This window comes from Esox lucius, chromosome 4, assembly GCF_011004845.1.
Source record: "Esox lucius isolate fEsoLuc1 chromosome 4, fEsoLuc1.pri, whole genome shotgun sequence".
NCBI lineage: Eukaryota > Metazoa > Chordata > Actinopteri > Esociformes > Esocidae > Esox > Esox lucius.
The window spans coordinates 17,722,658-17,736,920 of record NC_047572.1 but is presented as its reverse complement, the minus strand read 5'-3'; the positions used below and the strand labels follow the sequence as shown (position 1 = coordinate 17,736,920).

The following is a 14,263-nucleotide window of genomic DNA, read 5'->3' as shown; positions in this document are numbered from 1 at the left end:
TTTTGACTTTTTGTTTGCACTCATGTAGAGGAACATTCAAATTTAATGATCAGAAACTACTACTGCAGTTTTACGGAATATTTTGTATTGCATTAATAGAAAATGTAAATACTATTTTCGATTCACACTAGCCATGAGTTGCCCCACGAGGTGAAACACATGCTCACGTAAGTCAAATGAACACACTGACAAAGTTGTACAGTGGATATAAAAGGTCTACACACCCATGTGAAAATGCCAGGTTCTTGTGATGTAAAAGAATGTGACAAAGATAAATCCACTTTTAATGTGACCTATAATGTGAACAATTCAATTGAAAAACAAACTGAAATCTTCGAGTGGGAAAAATAAAAAATAAAAACCTTACAATAACCTGGTTGCATAAGTGTGCACACCCTCTTATAACTGGGGATGTGGCTTTGTTCAGAATTAACCAATCACATTTAAACTTATGTTAAATAGAAGTCATTACACCTGCCATCATTTAAAGTGACTTTGATGAATCACAAATAAAGTTCAACTGTTCTAGTAGGATTTTCCTGACATTTTCTTAGTTGCATCACAGAGCAACGGAGACTTTACCAAGAATTGGACGTCCCTCCAAAATGTATGAAAAGACGAGAAGAAAACTGGTCAGGGAGGCTTCCAAGAGGCCTACAGCAACATTAAAGGAACTGCAGGAATTTCTGGCAAGTACTGGCTGTGTGCTACATGTGACAACAATCTCCCATGTGAAAAACACCCAAGCCTGGCTCAAGTTTGCAAAAACATCTCCCAAAAGCAAGTGGGAATATGTGTTATAGTCTGATGAAACCAAGGTTGAACTTTTTGGCCATCATACCAAAGGGCATGTTTGGCGCAAAAACAACACTGCACATTACCCAAAGAACACCATACCCACAGTGAAGAATGGTGGTGGCAGCCTCATGCTTTGGGGCTGTTTATCTACAGCTGGAATCGGGGCCTTAGGGTGGAGGGAATTATGAACAGTTCCAAATACAAGACAATTTTGGCACAAAACCTTCAGGCGTCCGCTGGAAAGCTGAAGATGAAGAGGAAGTTCACCTTTCAGCACGACAATGACCCAAAGCACACATCCAAATCCACAAAAGCATAGCTTCACCAGAAGAAGATTAACATTTTGGAATGACCCAGCCGGAGCCCAGACCTGAATCCAATTGAACATCTGTGGGTTGATCTAAAGAGGGCTGTGCACAGGAGAAGTCCTCGCAATCTGACAGATTGGAGCACTTTTGCAAAGAAGAATGGGCAAATATTGCCACGTCAAGATGTGCCATGCTAATAGACTCCTACCCAAAAAGACTGAGTGCTATAATAAAATTAAAAGGAGCTTCAACAAAGTATTAGTTTAAGGGTGTGCACACTTATGCAACCAGGTTATTGTGAGTTTTATTTTTGTATTTTTTTCTCAAATATTTCAGTTCACATTATAGGCCACATTAAAATTTAAAAAAAGTTCTGACAATCTGTTTCATTCTGTTACATCACAAGAACCTGGCATTTTAAACAGGGTGTGTAGACTTTTTATATCGACTGTATACCTTGTAACATACTTGGCGCTCTCCGTCAAACGTTGCCAATGTGAGATGTTTTTAGTTTCTTGACAGTTTTTTGATTTTTTTCGTTTCTGGAGCTGGAAAGACCTACAGAACCAGACTTCCTACACAATCAGTCATCCTAAATCTGCCAACAAGTCTTGTTCATCTTGATAATACTGTTGTAGTGTAAAAACGCTCCTAGTAAAGAGTGTAGGTCAGTTGAAGGATACGTTTATGTAGAAGTGATGAGTTCTGCAGTCCAATCTCTTACATTGTGTGAGTGTAAATCTTGACTCGGTCTTTCTATCAGAAGGTTATTAATGTCAGTCGTGAGTTCACCTTCTCCCTGCTCGGTTAATTGCCATTCGATCGCTCTCTCATCCTTTGCCTGGTATCTCACTGCACCCCAAGAACCCAATTCTGGTTCTGCTATATTTCACTTCACCTCCTGTTCCCTTCAACCTTCTGTTCTCTCCTTTTTTAATTGCTCAACTTTATTTATCCTCAGATAATGATATTATATTGATTAAAATTGTAAAAGCATCCCTTCTACAATAAATTAGAAGTATTTTCTCCTTCTAAAAGCATATAAGCTTGTTGAGCAACCCTAAATAGAGTCACTGTACAATCTTATGAACATAAAATATTTTTTACAGACAAGAAAAACGTAGTCAATTTCATTAGTCCACTTTACTAAATGTTTTGCTTGAGAAACTGAAAAAGTGAGATTATTATGAGACAAATTCAGTCTGTTTTTGTTCTGCATGCCTACTGAACACAACCCAGGCTTCTTCCTAAGGGGGTTCATAGCTTCCTTCCCCCATGGCCACATTTCCTCCCTGTCTCCTTTACTCTGTAGCAGACAGGCTGGAAGCTCTTCCTCTGAGGACACACTCAGTGAACCAGAAACAGGCTTACTACCTCCTCCAGGGGTAGAGAGCGGGGTGGTATCCTGGGGAGGTAATTATAGGCCAGCAGAGAGAGAGGGTAACAGAGAAGTAAGAGAGGGGAGGAGAGCGGGAAGGAGAGATGGAGAGAGTGGGAGCAAGGGAGAAATGGAGATAGATAAGAGAGGTATGGAAGGATGAAAAGGGAAAAGATGTAGAGGGTATATGGTAGAGGGAGTGCTATGCCATCCTATAAGCAGTTATCTACTGTACATGTCCTGCCTTAGAGTGGGGTACATTTCCATTCAGAGGTTTTGGTTGGATCCATTTCTGCTATTATTAGAAAGCATTTACACTGAGGTCTCCTTGCAGGGTTTAATTTGGAATTTTAAACCAGAACTTGATGTCTAGCAAATCTCTGTGTTTTTTAAACTTACATCCGAAATATATTTTGTATTTTTTTGTCTTGAGCTCATTTTGCACTAACAATGCTCAGTCACATTGTGTGAGTGTGAGGGAACCAATTATTTTGTATGCAGACCCAATAGTATTGTCTTGGAAAGTAATCTGTTTATTTTGATCAAATCAGTCCAGTGACATCATACAATTAACCTAATCCACCATTCCACCAAAACAGGCTACATTTCCAGCTTTTATCTGTCTTTTTGGGGCATTATAATTCTTAAAGGTATTATTAACCTCATAGTGTGGACATATCATTATGGGAAATGTAATGTGTTATGCTGCAATGCCTTTAAAATATCAATGTGGTAGCGCAGATGGACTTAGTGGTCAGAATTCCTCTGACTATTTCTGTAGAGTCATTGAGGACTGAGCTAAAAGTGACTCCTGCTGTTATACGTGCCAGGCAGTTCCCCTGAAGATCAATGGAATGACACCTTCACATCTTCTCAAAGACATCTTTAAACAGTCATGGTGCCTCCTGAGCAAACACTGGGGAACAAAACCTAGCACTTTTTTGTTAGTAATGTAATCTAATGTCATTCTGAAGTTTCTCACTTTCAAATACTGGCAAATTTCTAGTTGCAATTTTTATTTCTTGTCCAGCCACGTGATTCACTCTTTGCTCTTTATGTTTCATTAAGTCATTTTTACCAATGTCATGAGAAGGAAAAACTTCTGAACACTTACAAGTATTAAGAACCCTTACCATGACACTCCAAATTGAGGTCAGAGGCGTCCTTTGATCATCCTTGAGATGTCTCAAGAACTGGATTGAAGTCCACCTTTGGGAAATGCAATTGATTGGATGTGATTTAGAACAACACAGTGCATGTCAGAGCAGAAACCAAGTCATAAAATCCAAGGAATCCTCCATAGTCTTTTGAGAAAATCGTAGATAGATCTGCTGCTAAAGCATTGTAAGTTCCCAGACGCACAGTGTGCTCCATTGATGTGAAATGGAAGAAGTTTGGAACCAGCAACACTTTTCCTAGAGCTGGCAGTCTGGCCTAATTAAGTAACCAACAAGAAGGGCCTTGGTCAAGAAGGTGATCAAGAATCCTATGACCGTTCTAACAGAGCTTCAGAGTTTCTCTGCAGAGATGGGAAAACCTGCCTAGAAGTACACCCATCTCTACAGCACTCCAACAATCAGGCTATTGGTAGAGTCGCCTAGACAGACACCATTCCTAAGTAAAAGACATATGACAAGCCGTCTGAAGGAATCTGAAAGCATGTGGTAGACAGACAACACAGTGGAAGACTGTTACGCATGGAGGGACCCTGTATGTGCGTTTGTGTTTTTCCCCTCCTGCCCGTTTCCCCAGGTGTCCCTTATGTGCCTGATTGTGCTCGTTGGTGTTTCCCACCTGGCAGTCATGAGTGCATCGCCTGACAGCTGAGGTGGACCAATCAGTGGACACTCCTCCTAATTGCACCACCTGTTCCTTTTTCCATTACCCAATGGCATCACACATCCCTGGTTTAAAAAAACAGTCAGTTGGTTCTCCAAGAGAGACTCTTTTGCTTTACTCCACATGGACATAGACACTCTTGAGATACATACCCTTTTTGATAGACAGACACTTTGTTCATTCATACTTAGTTTAGCACATATATCTAACTTTGTCCTGTTTCATGTGAGTATTTATTATGTTTTGCTTGGTGTTTGCTGATTAGTCCTTTTTCAAAGTAGGTTTTTGTTTGTCCCTGTGTCCCTGGGAAAAGGGGTTTTATTAGCAAGTCGCCCTTGGGCATACACAGCCATAGGAAAACCTTGTCTAAAAACACTAGTTAGAACTGAGCGGACCACCCTCTGTATTTTTGTATTGGTTAGTACTCAGCTAAGTGATTCTTGAGGCAGGCAAGTATCCCTAACCCCTTTACTGTGTGTTTATAATAAAAGTTTAATGTTTGATGGTAGCTTTGGTTGTCTGTCGTTTGTTCTTACTGTTCCTTTACACTACACTAATTTGCATGAGTTCTATGTTACGGGTCTCTGTACCATCCACCCTAGACTGCTAGAGCCACAGAGTTTGTAACAAAGGCCCATGAAGCAGTCTGCGTATGTAGGTCACTTTAGCGTACACGCTTCTGTCATGAAAAAAGGTCTTAGCAGTAATGTCCATTTTTGACTGATGGGCAAAAAACATAATCTTTCCCAATGATAATGACCCCAAACACTCTGGAAAGACGATTAAGACTTCAAGCAGAAGCCTGTGGAGGAAACTCCTACACGATTAGATTGGCCACCTCAGACCCTCAACATAACTGCATATATGTGGAATCACTTGGACTTTGTAAAGATCAAAAGGCTGCCAATGTCAAAAGGAGAGTTATGGGGGAAAAATGTCATGACTGTCTACCAAAGTTATTTGCTTCTGTTGTGCATTCTAAGGGATGTCATGCAAAATATAGAATTGTTTCACAATGTTATATAGTATATTTTGTATATAGCATAGTATATTTTTTCTACCAAATAGGCAATTGCTGATCAAATAAATGACTTGAAACAATGTTCTGTTGTATTATATACTATTGTATAAAGTTAACTCATAAGGAGCTGTTCATGGTTCAGATAAAGACCTTTCTTTGTTTGTCTTGTCACTGTATCAAACTAAAAAAGGAATAACATATGCATGGAGTGACAGGAGCATCAGTGGTACCAGGTAATAAACAAACACAATATGTGATGGTGATTTAACAACATAACAATCAAAGGTGAAAAAGCATATCAATACATCATCTTGGCACCCAAAGCCAGAAATTGCTACCCCCTTTGAGTTGAAAATGTTAATGTTAAAGCAGTCACAAGAGACATTATTTTTCATACTGCAGCAACCGGACACTTGAATCACAATGTTATGGATATATCGTAGGGTTTGGTACATTCTTCATTAAATAATGTGGATTAGAAGTCATGGATTTTCTATAGGACTAATTAAGTCTGACATTTGAAAGTTGAAATTACAAACTTTAGAAGCCTTTTTGAACATTGATTAGGGCAGTGGTTCCCAACCTTTTTCAGTAACTGTACCACCGACATAATTTTCTGCTCAGCTTGGAGTACTCCTGAAGTACCCCCTCATGTTAATTTCACTAGTAAGCCTACAGAATGGTGTCATGAGTGTTTTCAAGTACCCCCTGTGGAGAGGCCAAGTACCCCCAGGGGTTCTAGTACCCCTGGTTGGGAATCACTGGATTTGGGCAACAACGGTATGATCTAATTAAGATACAGCATCTGTATTCTAAATGATGTGATTTCCTTAATGGTTAAGGGTTAACACAACCTCACTGGAACCTTTAACATTAGCTTGACTTTTCATTTCTCTTTCCTATTCTCCCTATTACAGTCTCTCTTTCCTTCTTTTTTTCTATTTCTCTCTCCCCCTCTCAACAGTATCTCATACTCTCAGTATTCATCTACATTTTGTCTAGCTGCTGGTGATAGATCACACATCTCTGAATTATTCATGTGATTAGAAGGAAAAATAATGGCGAAATGGTCATTAAGGATTTAATAAAAAGTGTGACTTAGTGCTGTGGCAATGAGGAGATGATGGTGGGGGTGATCGGGTGTGCCAAAGAGATAAGAACAGCCTGTGACTTCACTCTGTCACTGCTACTTCACATGGGCTGTCTTCAGACACTTTCCTGTTCCCCTGCACATTTTTACTAGCCTGTTCTTTGCAAGGAATTCCTTCCCTTGGTTGTTCCATTGTCCTCACCGTTTAAGCTGGCAGTGCCTTAGCCTTTGTGAGCGAAAATCCGACTCAGCGATGCCAGCCATCAGTGTCTCGTTCCTGAAGTGTCTTTTTCTTCATATTTAACCGTCTTCGCACTCGTATCTGTTTGGATGACTCGAGTCTCCCAACATTCCCAGCACTTTAACTCTGTTCATCTCCCTGCATCTACTGTAAATACATCATACTAATACCGTAAATGTGTACTAAAATGCAATGAATATGATATACTCACTGCTCATTTGTGGTTTTTATTTGTGGTTCTTTCTAATCGCTGTGAGATGCTCTTATCCAGGTTTGCTCATGACATGCTGTACATATAACTCTACGTCAATTGTATCTCAATAACATTGCCTAACACTATAGCAGCACCATGACACCTAGTCAAAGTCTCAGTATGGGTAAATGCTTCTGGTGAGTAAAGCCGAATCTGATTCTTCAAGCCAGACAAAGTAGAACACACAGGAGCACTTGGAGGAACACAAAGAATAGTTCTTTGGTAAAATGGAACAAGGTAGAATAGTTATTCAGTTAAATAGAACACAGAGTAATTGTTCTTTTAGAACAACAGGACACACAGGGATCATTTTTAAAACAATAGAACACGAAGGAATAGTTCTTTAGTACAATGGAACACAGAGGAATAGTTCCAACCACGGAGTATGCCAAATTCCACCCTATTCCTTATAGTGCATTGCTTTTGGCTCTCCTACCATATGCCCCCTAGTCAAAAGTAGTATAGTATCTAGGAAAAGGGGTGCCATTTGGGAGAGCTCCAACCTTGTGACATCATCCCTCCTCCCTAAAGCATACACATCTAGAGACAAAGCTAAAACTCCTGACTAGACTGGTAGATAGATGTGACTGCATGTAGGAGCCTGTCTCTACTCCTCCTACACCTTCCTACCTCCTCATACTCCTCCTAAGGATCTTATCTTAGCCCCTTCTGCAGCTGGGGTTTTCTGTTCTGTGAATTTCTGTTCAGTAAACATTATGTGGTAGATTGACTGTATGATCGATTAGGGCATTTAAATATAAACATACATTACACATATAATAATTACAATGATTCAATGATTAATTTTTTTATCATTGAATTTAATCTTAAGTCATGGTGGGGTTTATAAGTTGCTTCAATTCCTGTGTGAAGCATTGTTGTTGAAGCATCTTATCACCAGTAGATGGCCATGGAGCTTCATTTTGGGAGCTGTGGACTTTTCGGCGAATGGTCAAAATGTCTGTTCACTGTATCTGAAATGTGGCTCATGAAACAACATAGACACTAAGGCTACTTCTTAACAAACGGATGCACTTGTTTTAAAACTATTTACATTTATTTTTCTTTCACTTCCAGGTTCCCTGGCCCAGGAGTGAAGCGTTCCCACCCCCATGGGTCTGATTCTAAGAACAAAGCTCCTGAACCAGTCATCAGCCAGATCATTGACAAACTCAAACACATCAACCAGGTGCCTGTGTGCATGTGTGTGTGTCAGGGGAAGTGCATGGTTAAATTCACTGGGTTAGCCTAGACAAGAAATAGGTTGTAGTATTGTGGTAAATGTGTTGTTGGTTCTATAAACTTATACCCATAGCCTACATCACCATACGACTGAGATGCCGAGGAAACAACATGTATACAAGTCCTTAAATGATAACAAAAAGTAACATTTACATGTAATATAACCTATAAATCATGGCAAAGTAATCACACAACCCACCCCAGAACTATTTCTAATCACATAATCTATTCTTATAGTCTAAAACAGTGATGGCATTTTTTTTATTTATCTGCTGTGAATCCAAATTCAAACTGTCAAGAACTACCCACCATTCATTTCAGCTCAGTCCTACTTTGCCAATCATTTTATAAAAATCTTATCAACTGAAGCCAAATGCTAAAGGTGTCCATCAATAAAATGGTACGGACAACAACACGCCTGACACTTTTTGGACAGATAGCATCAGATACCTGATCTACAGACACTGAAACAGAAGAGCGCTGATTCACTTCATGTCTGCTCCAGCAGAGATAGGGGCACCTTAGAACTAAAGGAAAACTATGAATACATTGAAACTAAAGACAAACTGTTAATAATTGTATTTCATTGGTCAAATGTGACCTTTGCCTCCATGAATACATGCCAGTGGCATGGGTGCAATACTCATATGTGTCTGTTATAACAGTTTATGAAGCTCAGTTACTTCATAACGGTCTACTCAATTAATCAAATTTATTTTGTAAAGCCCTTTTTTACATCAGCCGTTGTCACAAAGTGCTTATACAGACACCCAGTCAGAACCACAACAGAGCAAGCAACGATAATAAGTGATAAACGGTGGTTTGGAAAAACACACTAGTAGGGTCAAAACCTAGGAAGAACCCTAGAGAGGCCATGTCAATGTGTTTGATGTTAAGATGACCAGCAGGTCAGTAAATGCTGATAGGTTGTGTCCAGAGTCTTTAGGAGAAATCCAGCGGCACAACCAGGTGGACATGGACAGAGATTACCAGTTGGTACTAGCTAACCATGTGATCCTGGGATTAACACAGGACAGGTAAGGAGACTAGATCACCATGTGATCCAGGGGTAAACACACGACAGGTAAAGAGACTAGATCACCATGTGATCCTGGGGTAAACACAGGACAGGTAAAGAGACTAGATCACCATGTGATCCTGGGGTAAACACAGGACAGGTAAAGAGACTAGATCACCATGTGATTCTGGGGTAAACACAGGACAGGTAAGGAGACTAGATCACCATGTGCTCCTGGGGTAAACACAGGACAGGTGAGAAAGATGTTCAAGGATGTTGTAACCGGCAGTGGGACCAGCTCCACTGTCATCACACTCAGCTGTCACCAAGGCCAAGGCTCCCTACTTAACAAGTGCACTTCTGTTTCCATGACAAACCACCCCAGAGGGAGTCAAAGGTGTTAATAGGTGCCCACCCATACTGACTCAGCAGCTAGTTGCTTGTATTAGCCAATGAGATGAAAGTTCTACCTTGGTTGTTTTTGTAAGGTTCTGGCTGTTGACATGCAGGACAGAGACTCACGTCCCCCCATCAGGGAGCCGGGCTAAGGTCAGCCTTACCCTGTGTGTGTGCGTGTGTGTGTGTGTGTGTGTGTGTGAAGGGCGAGTGCTTGTGTGCTAAAGAAGGCCTGTCTCAATGGATTACCATCTCTCTCTCCTGTTCAAACAGAGTGGGCTAGGAGATCTAAGGAGCCTCTCTCCCCCCCCGGCTCAAGACCCTTGGTGGGTGGGTGCGGGGGGAGAGGGTGGATTGATCCACCTCGGGGAGACGCTGTAATTTTCTCAATTACTTTTGCTTCATTACCTCATGCACACTTACCCCCACCCCCAAAGTAGAGGACAGATTTTTGATCATGCTCCCCCACTCCTAACTCTGTCCTGTCTGTCACAGGCTTTTGTGTTGTTTTTACGCACGCACGCACACACACACACACACACACATACATATGTGTGATTCCTAAATATACAGTACTTAGGTATAGCGTGTACACATGCACAGTATAAAAACGTGAAGACAGAAAGATGCTAGTCACGTTACCCAGTTTGGGGCCTTCCTCAGCTGAAGATTAGCAGTGTTCATCACAATGATCATATTTATTACGATTCTAAAACACTCAGATGACTGGTCTCTTTGTAAAAGAGGCCCCAAACAATTGCCAGTCCTCTATAAACACGAGCATGGAGTCACAATTGGTTTTGTCCCTCTGTGTATATGCGTGGGGCATATGCTTGTGTTTGACTGGGCCAATGTGTTTACACGGGGATATGGATCTATTCTGAAGATTGGTAATTCAAACCTACACTACGTCTCTGATGGTGATTCACCAAACATCGCAGTCTGTCAGATCACTGCCATTCCAAAGAAGCTTAGCATTTCAACAACAGCAACAACAACAACAAACTCCGTAATCAGTCAGAATGAGAATCAGCTGCAGTGTAAACCTGGCAGGAAAGTGACAGGTTTTATAACCGGTGCCTGACATTCACACTGGTCCTGAACATGTGCAGAATGTTACTCACCGGCCTGGAATGAACACATCCGGGTCATGTGGAGCACATCGCGTCCAATTCTCTTGAGGCGCCATAGAAAGTGATGTTGTTTAGAGAGTGAAAAGGGTAAAGTAGGGTTTTACTAGGTCTCCGCCTCCCGCCTTGTTAAAAGACCACCACATCATCTGGAAGCTGGTTGGAGGCTGCAGCACATGTGCTGATCCCGCGTCTGATGTCAGTGTGGCACACCAATGCATTCACAACACTACGTGTGTATTTGGGGATCTGCACACAGACACACACCAACACATACTCTGGATTGTTAAGAAGTGTTTTACACTTACCGTGAAACTGTGTCCCTGGTTCTGTGTGGAGGATTGTGTGATATCACTGTGAATGTGAGAGGATCTGCCGGAGGGACACTTTGTGTCCCAACAGTTTAGCAGCTATCAATCTTTGTTGCCAAGAGCCATTCCAGAAGTATTCCCTCCTGACACCAAGTTGGGGAGAGCCTGCCATAAGGACTGACTAGGGCCGAGGCCCAAATGGACCACTCTTCCCTATACTCCAGCTCCACTAATGTTCTGTGTTAATGATTGTGGGTCCTGGTTAAAAGGAGTGCACTAAATGGAGTAGGGTCCTCTTTTGGAGGCACACAGACATGCTGTCTTACAGCCAGGGTAGGATGGATCCCCTCCTCAGAGCACACTTCCTTCCAACTCTAATCCCCACAACATTTCTTTCCTTCAGTCTCTAAGTGCTCCGTGACTCCGACCTTGTAAAAAAGATGTGTGTAGCGGAAATGTGTCATTTCTCACTTTGTCAGTGTTAATCAGAGTATGTGAAGATACAGAGACAGTCTGGCATGGAGTTTCGCCCTGTGCTCCTCAGCGCTAGCTAAACTAAACACAGAGAAAAAAAACACAAAGCCTTTCCTCCCTGTGCTTATAAAACAAGCCTTTCTCACGCCTAAACGCCTGATGTCATTGTTGTGACCAGCCAAGTTTGAAATGAGCTATGCTCTATAAATGGATAGAGAGGAATTACTTTACACTTAAGTTATTCCTCTTAGACGAATGACAGCCTGTTCCCTGTATAATTCACTACATTTCAATTCCCTGAATAATGCCACATTTTTCTATTCTGTAAATAATGCGCTAATACTCTATTCCCTATATCCATTAATTTGGTTGCTTATGTGGGGAAAAGAGAGTATTTAAGTTGGAAACTTTCTAGGCCCCAGTCCCCATAGGGCTTTGGTACATAACTGTCTACTCCTCCATCCTGTGGTACATAGCTGTCTACTCCTCCATCCTTTGGTACATAGCTGTCTACTCCTCCATCATTTGGTACATTGCTGTCTACTCCTCCATCCTTTGGTACATAGCTGTCTACTCCTCCATCCTTTGGTACATAACTGTCTACTCCTCTGTCCTTTGGTACATAACTGTCTACTCCTCTGTCCTTTGGTACATAGCTGTCTACTCCTCTGTCCTTTGGTACATAGCCATCTTCTCCTCTGTCAGGTCTAACCACTCAGTGTTGTTTGCATTATGTGTGTACTTATGTATCTGTCTAGGCTTTGACATTTTTGACAGATACGTCTGCTATCACATCTGCTCTCAGCAGAACCTGGACAATTTCTGTGGACTAAAGGGCATTACATTCTTTATATATATATACTGGATATAAAAAGTCTACACACCCCTGTTCAAATGCCAGGTTGTTGTGATGTTAAGAATGAGACAAAGATAAATCATGTCAGAACTTTTCCAGTTTTAATGTAACCTATAATGTGAACAATTCAATTGAAAAACAAACTGACATTTTTCGAGTGAGAAATTTAAAGTAAAAATCTTACAACAACACCCTCCTATAACTGGGGATGTGGCTGTGTTCAGAATTTACCAGGTCATTACACACCTGTCATCATTTAAAGTGACTCTGATTAATCAAAAATAAAGTTCAGCTGTTCTAGTAGGATTTTCCTGACATTTTCTTAGTTGCATCTCAGAGCAAAAGCCATGGTCCGTAGAGAGCTTCCAAAGCATCAGAGGGATCTCATTGCTGAAAGATATCAGTCAGGAGAAGGGAATAAAATAATTTCCAAAGCATTAGATATGCCATGGAACACAGTGAAGACAGTCGTCATCAAGTGGAGAAAATATGGAACAACAGAGACATTACCAAGAACTGGACATCCCTCCAAAATTTATGAAAAAACGAGAAGAAAACTGGTCAGGGAGGCTTCCAAGCCTGGCTGAAGTTTGCAAAAACAAACATCCTGTCTCCCAAAAGCACGTGGGAAAATGTGTTATGGTCTGATGAAACGAAGGTGGAACTTTTTGGCCATAATTCCAAAGGGTATGTTTGGCACAAAAACAATACTGCACATCACCCAAAGAACACAATACCCACAGTGAAGCATGGTGGTGGCAGCATCATGCTTTGGGGCTGTTTTCCTTCAGGGCCTTAGTCAGGGTGTAGGGAATTATGAACAGTTCCAAATACCAGGCAATTTTGGCACAAAACATTCACGTGTCCATTAGAAAGCTGAAGCACAACAACGACCCAAAGCACACATCCAAACCCACAAAAGCATGGCTTCACCAGAAGAAGATTAACGTTTTGGAATGGCCCAGCCCAGACCTTATATTTGTCTCATTCTTTTACATCACTAGAACCTAGCATCTTAACAGGGGTGTGTAGACTTTTTATATATACATGCATACATCTATCTTTCTATTAGTTCACTGATGTTATATTGGATGCCATCTCAGTCCAAAGACCAGTAGACAAGAAAGAACTGTTGATTAAAAATCATATGAAATTTGTGGTATCTGTTCTTATGTCTTTGCAAATGTATAGTTCTTGGCCACTGCTCATATCAACTTACATGTCTGTAGTTATCATAGTTCCTTAATTAGATAAGAATATTTTCAATATTTGAGTGATGTTTTTTCTTCCTCAAGAGATGGTTTGTTTTTCAAAAAGACCATCTGTTGAACTTCCCAGAGTATCAGGTTTCTGCTGTGAACAAGTCATCTCATAGGGAATGCTTGAGCTAGTGGCGAAATGGAGCAATTACGTGATTGGTCTTTGATTATACAGCGTTTCCCTCTCATTCGTCAGATTAGTTTGCCATTTGGAAGGTCAGTGCTCTGGGGATCATTCTAATGGGAATGAGGTTCTGTGTTTAATCCCGAGGGCATTTTATGCATTCATACAACCTGATTGACATCCCATTCCCAGTTGTAAAACTTTTTAACTCGGGAGTTTTTGTTTTCATACTCATCTGAACCTTCTCTTTCACCTTTAACCTCTTTTCCTGTTCCACATCCAGCCTTCTTTTTCTCTGTGTCTCTTCACCCAATAAGTGTTCTCTGAGGTTGGTTTCAGAGGCATAAATAACATGTCGATTTCCTGGTGTATTTGGGTCAGTAAACAAGATATTTTTGTTTCTTTCTCAGATTTTCTGTCCCCTTTTCTTCCCAAATGTCTTCCTCTTTGTATGTCTCCGTCTTTTTTCTGTCCTCCGTGTCTTGGGGCTCTGTTCCCGGTCCTTCCCTGGCTCCCCGGGTGAGT

The 14,263-nt window shown here is 41.1% G+C and overlaps 1 protein-coding gene across 1 annotated transcript in view; it reads left to right on the top strand.

The window, feature by feature from the left end:
* The window catches only part of gpc3 (glypican 3), a 153,323-nt gene that overhangs the window by 101,095 nt on the left and 37,965 nt on the right, over positions 1-14,263 (top strand). The window contains exon 6 of the mRNA XM_010897797.3: positions 8,006-8,117. Within this exon, the coding sequence (XP_010896099.1) occupies positions 8,006-8,117 (112 nt within the window). The remainder of the gene's footprint in view (positions 1-8,005; positions 8,118-14,263) is intronic.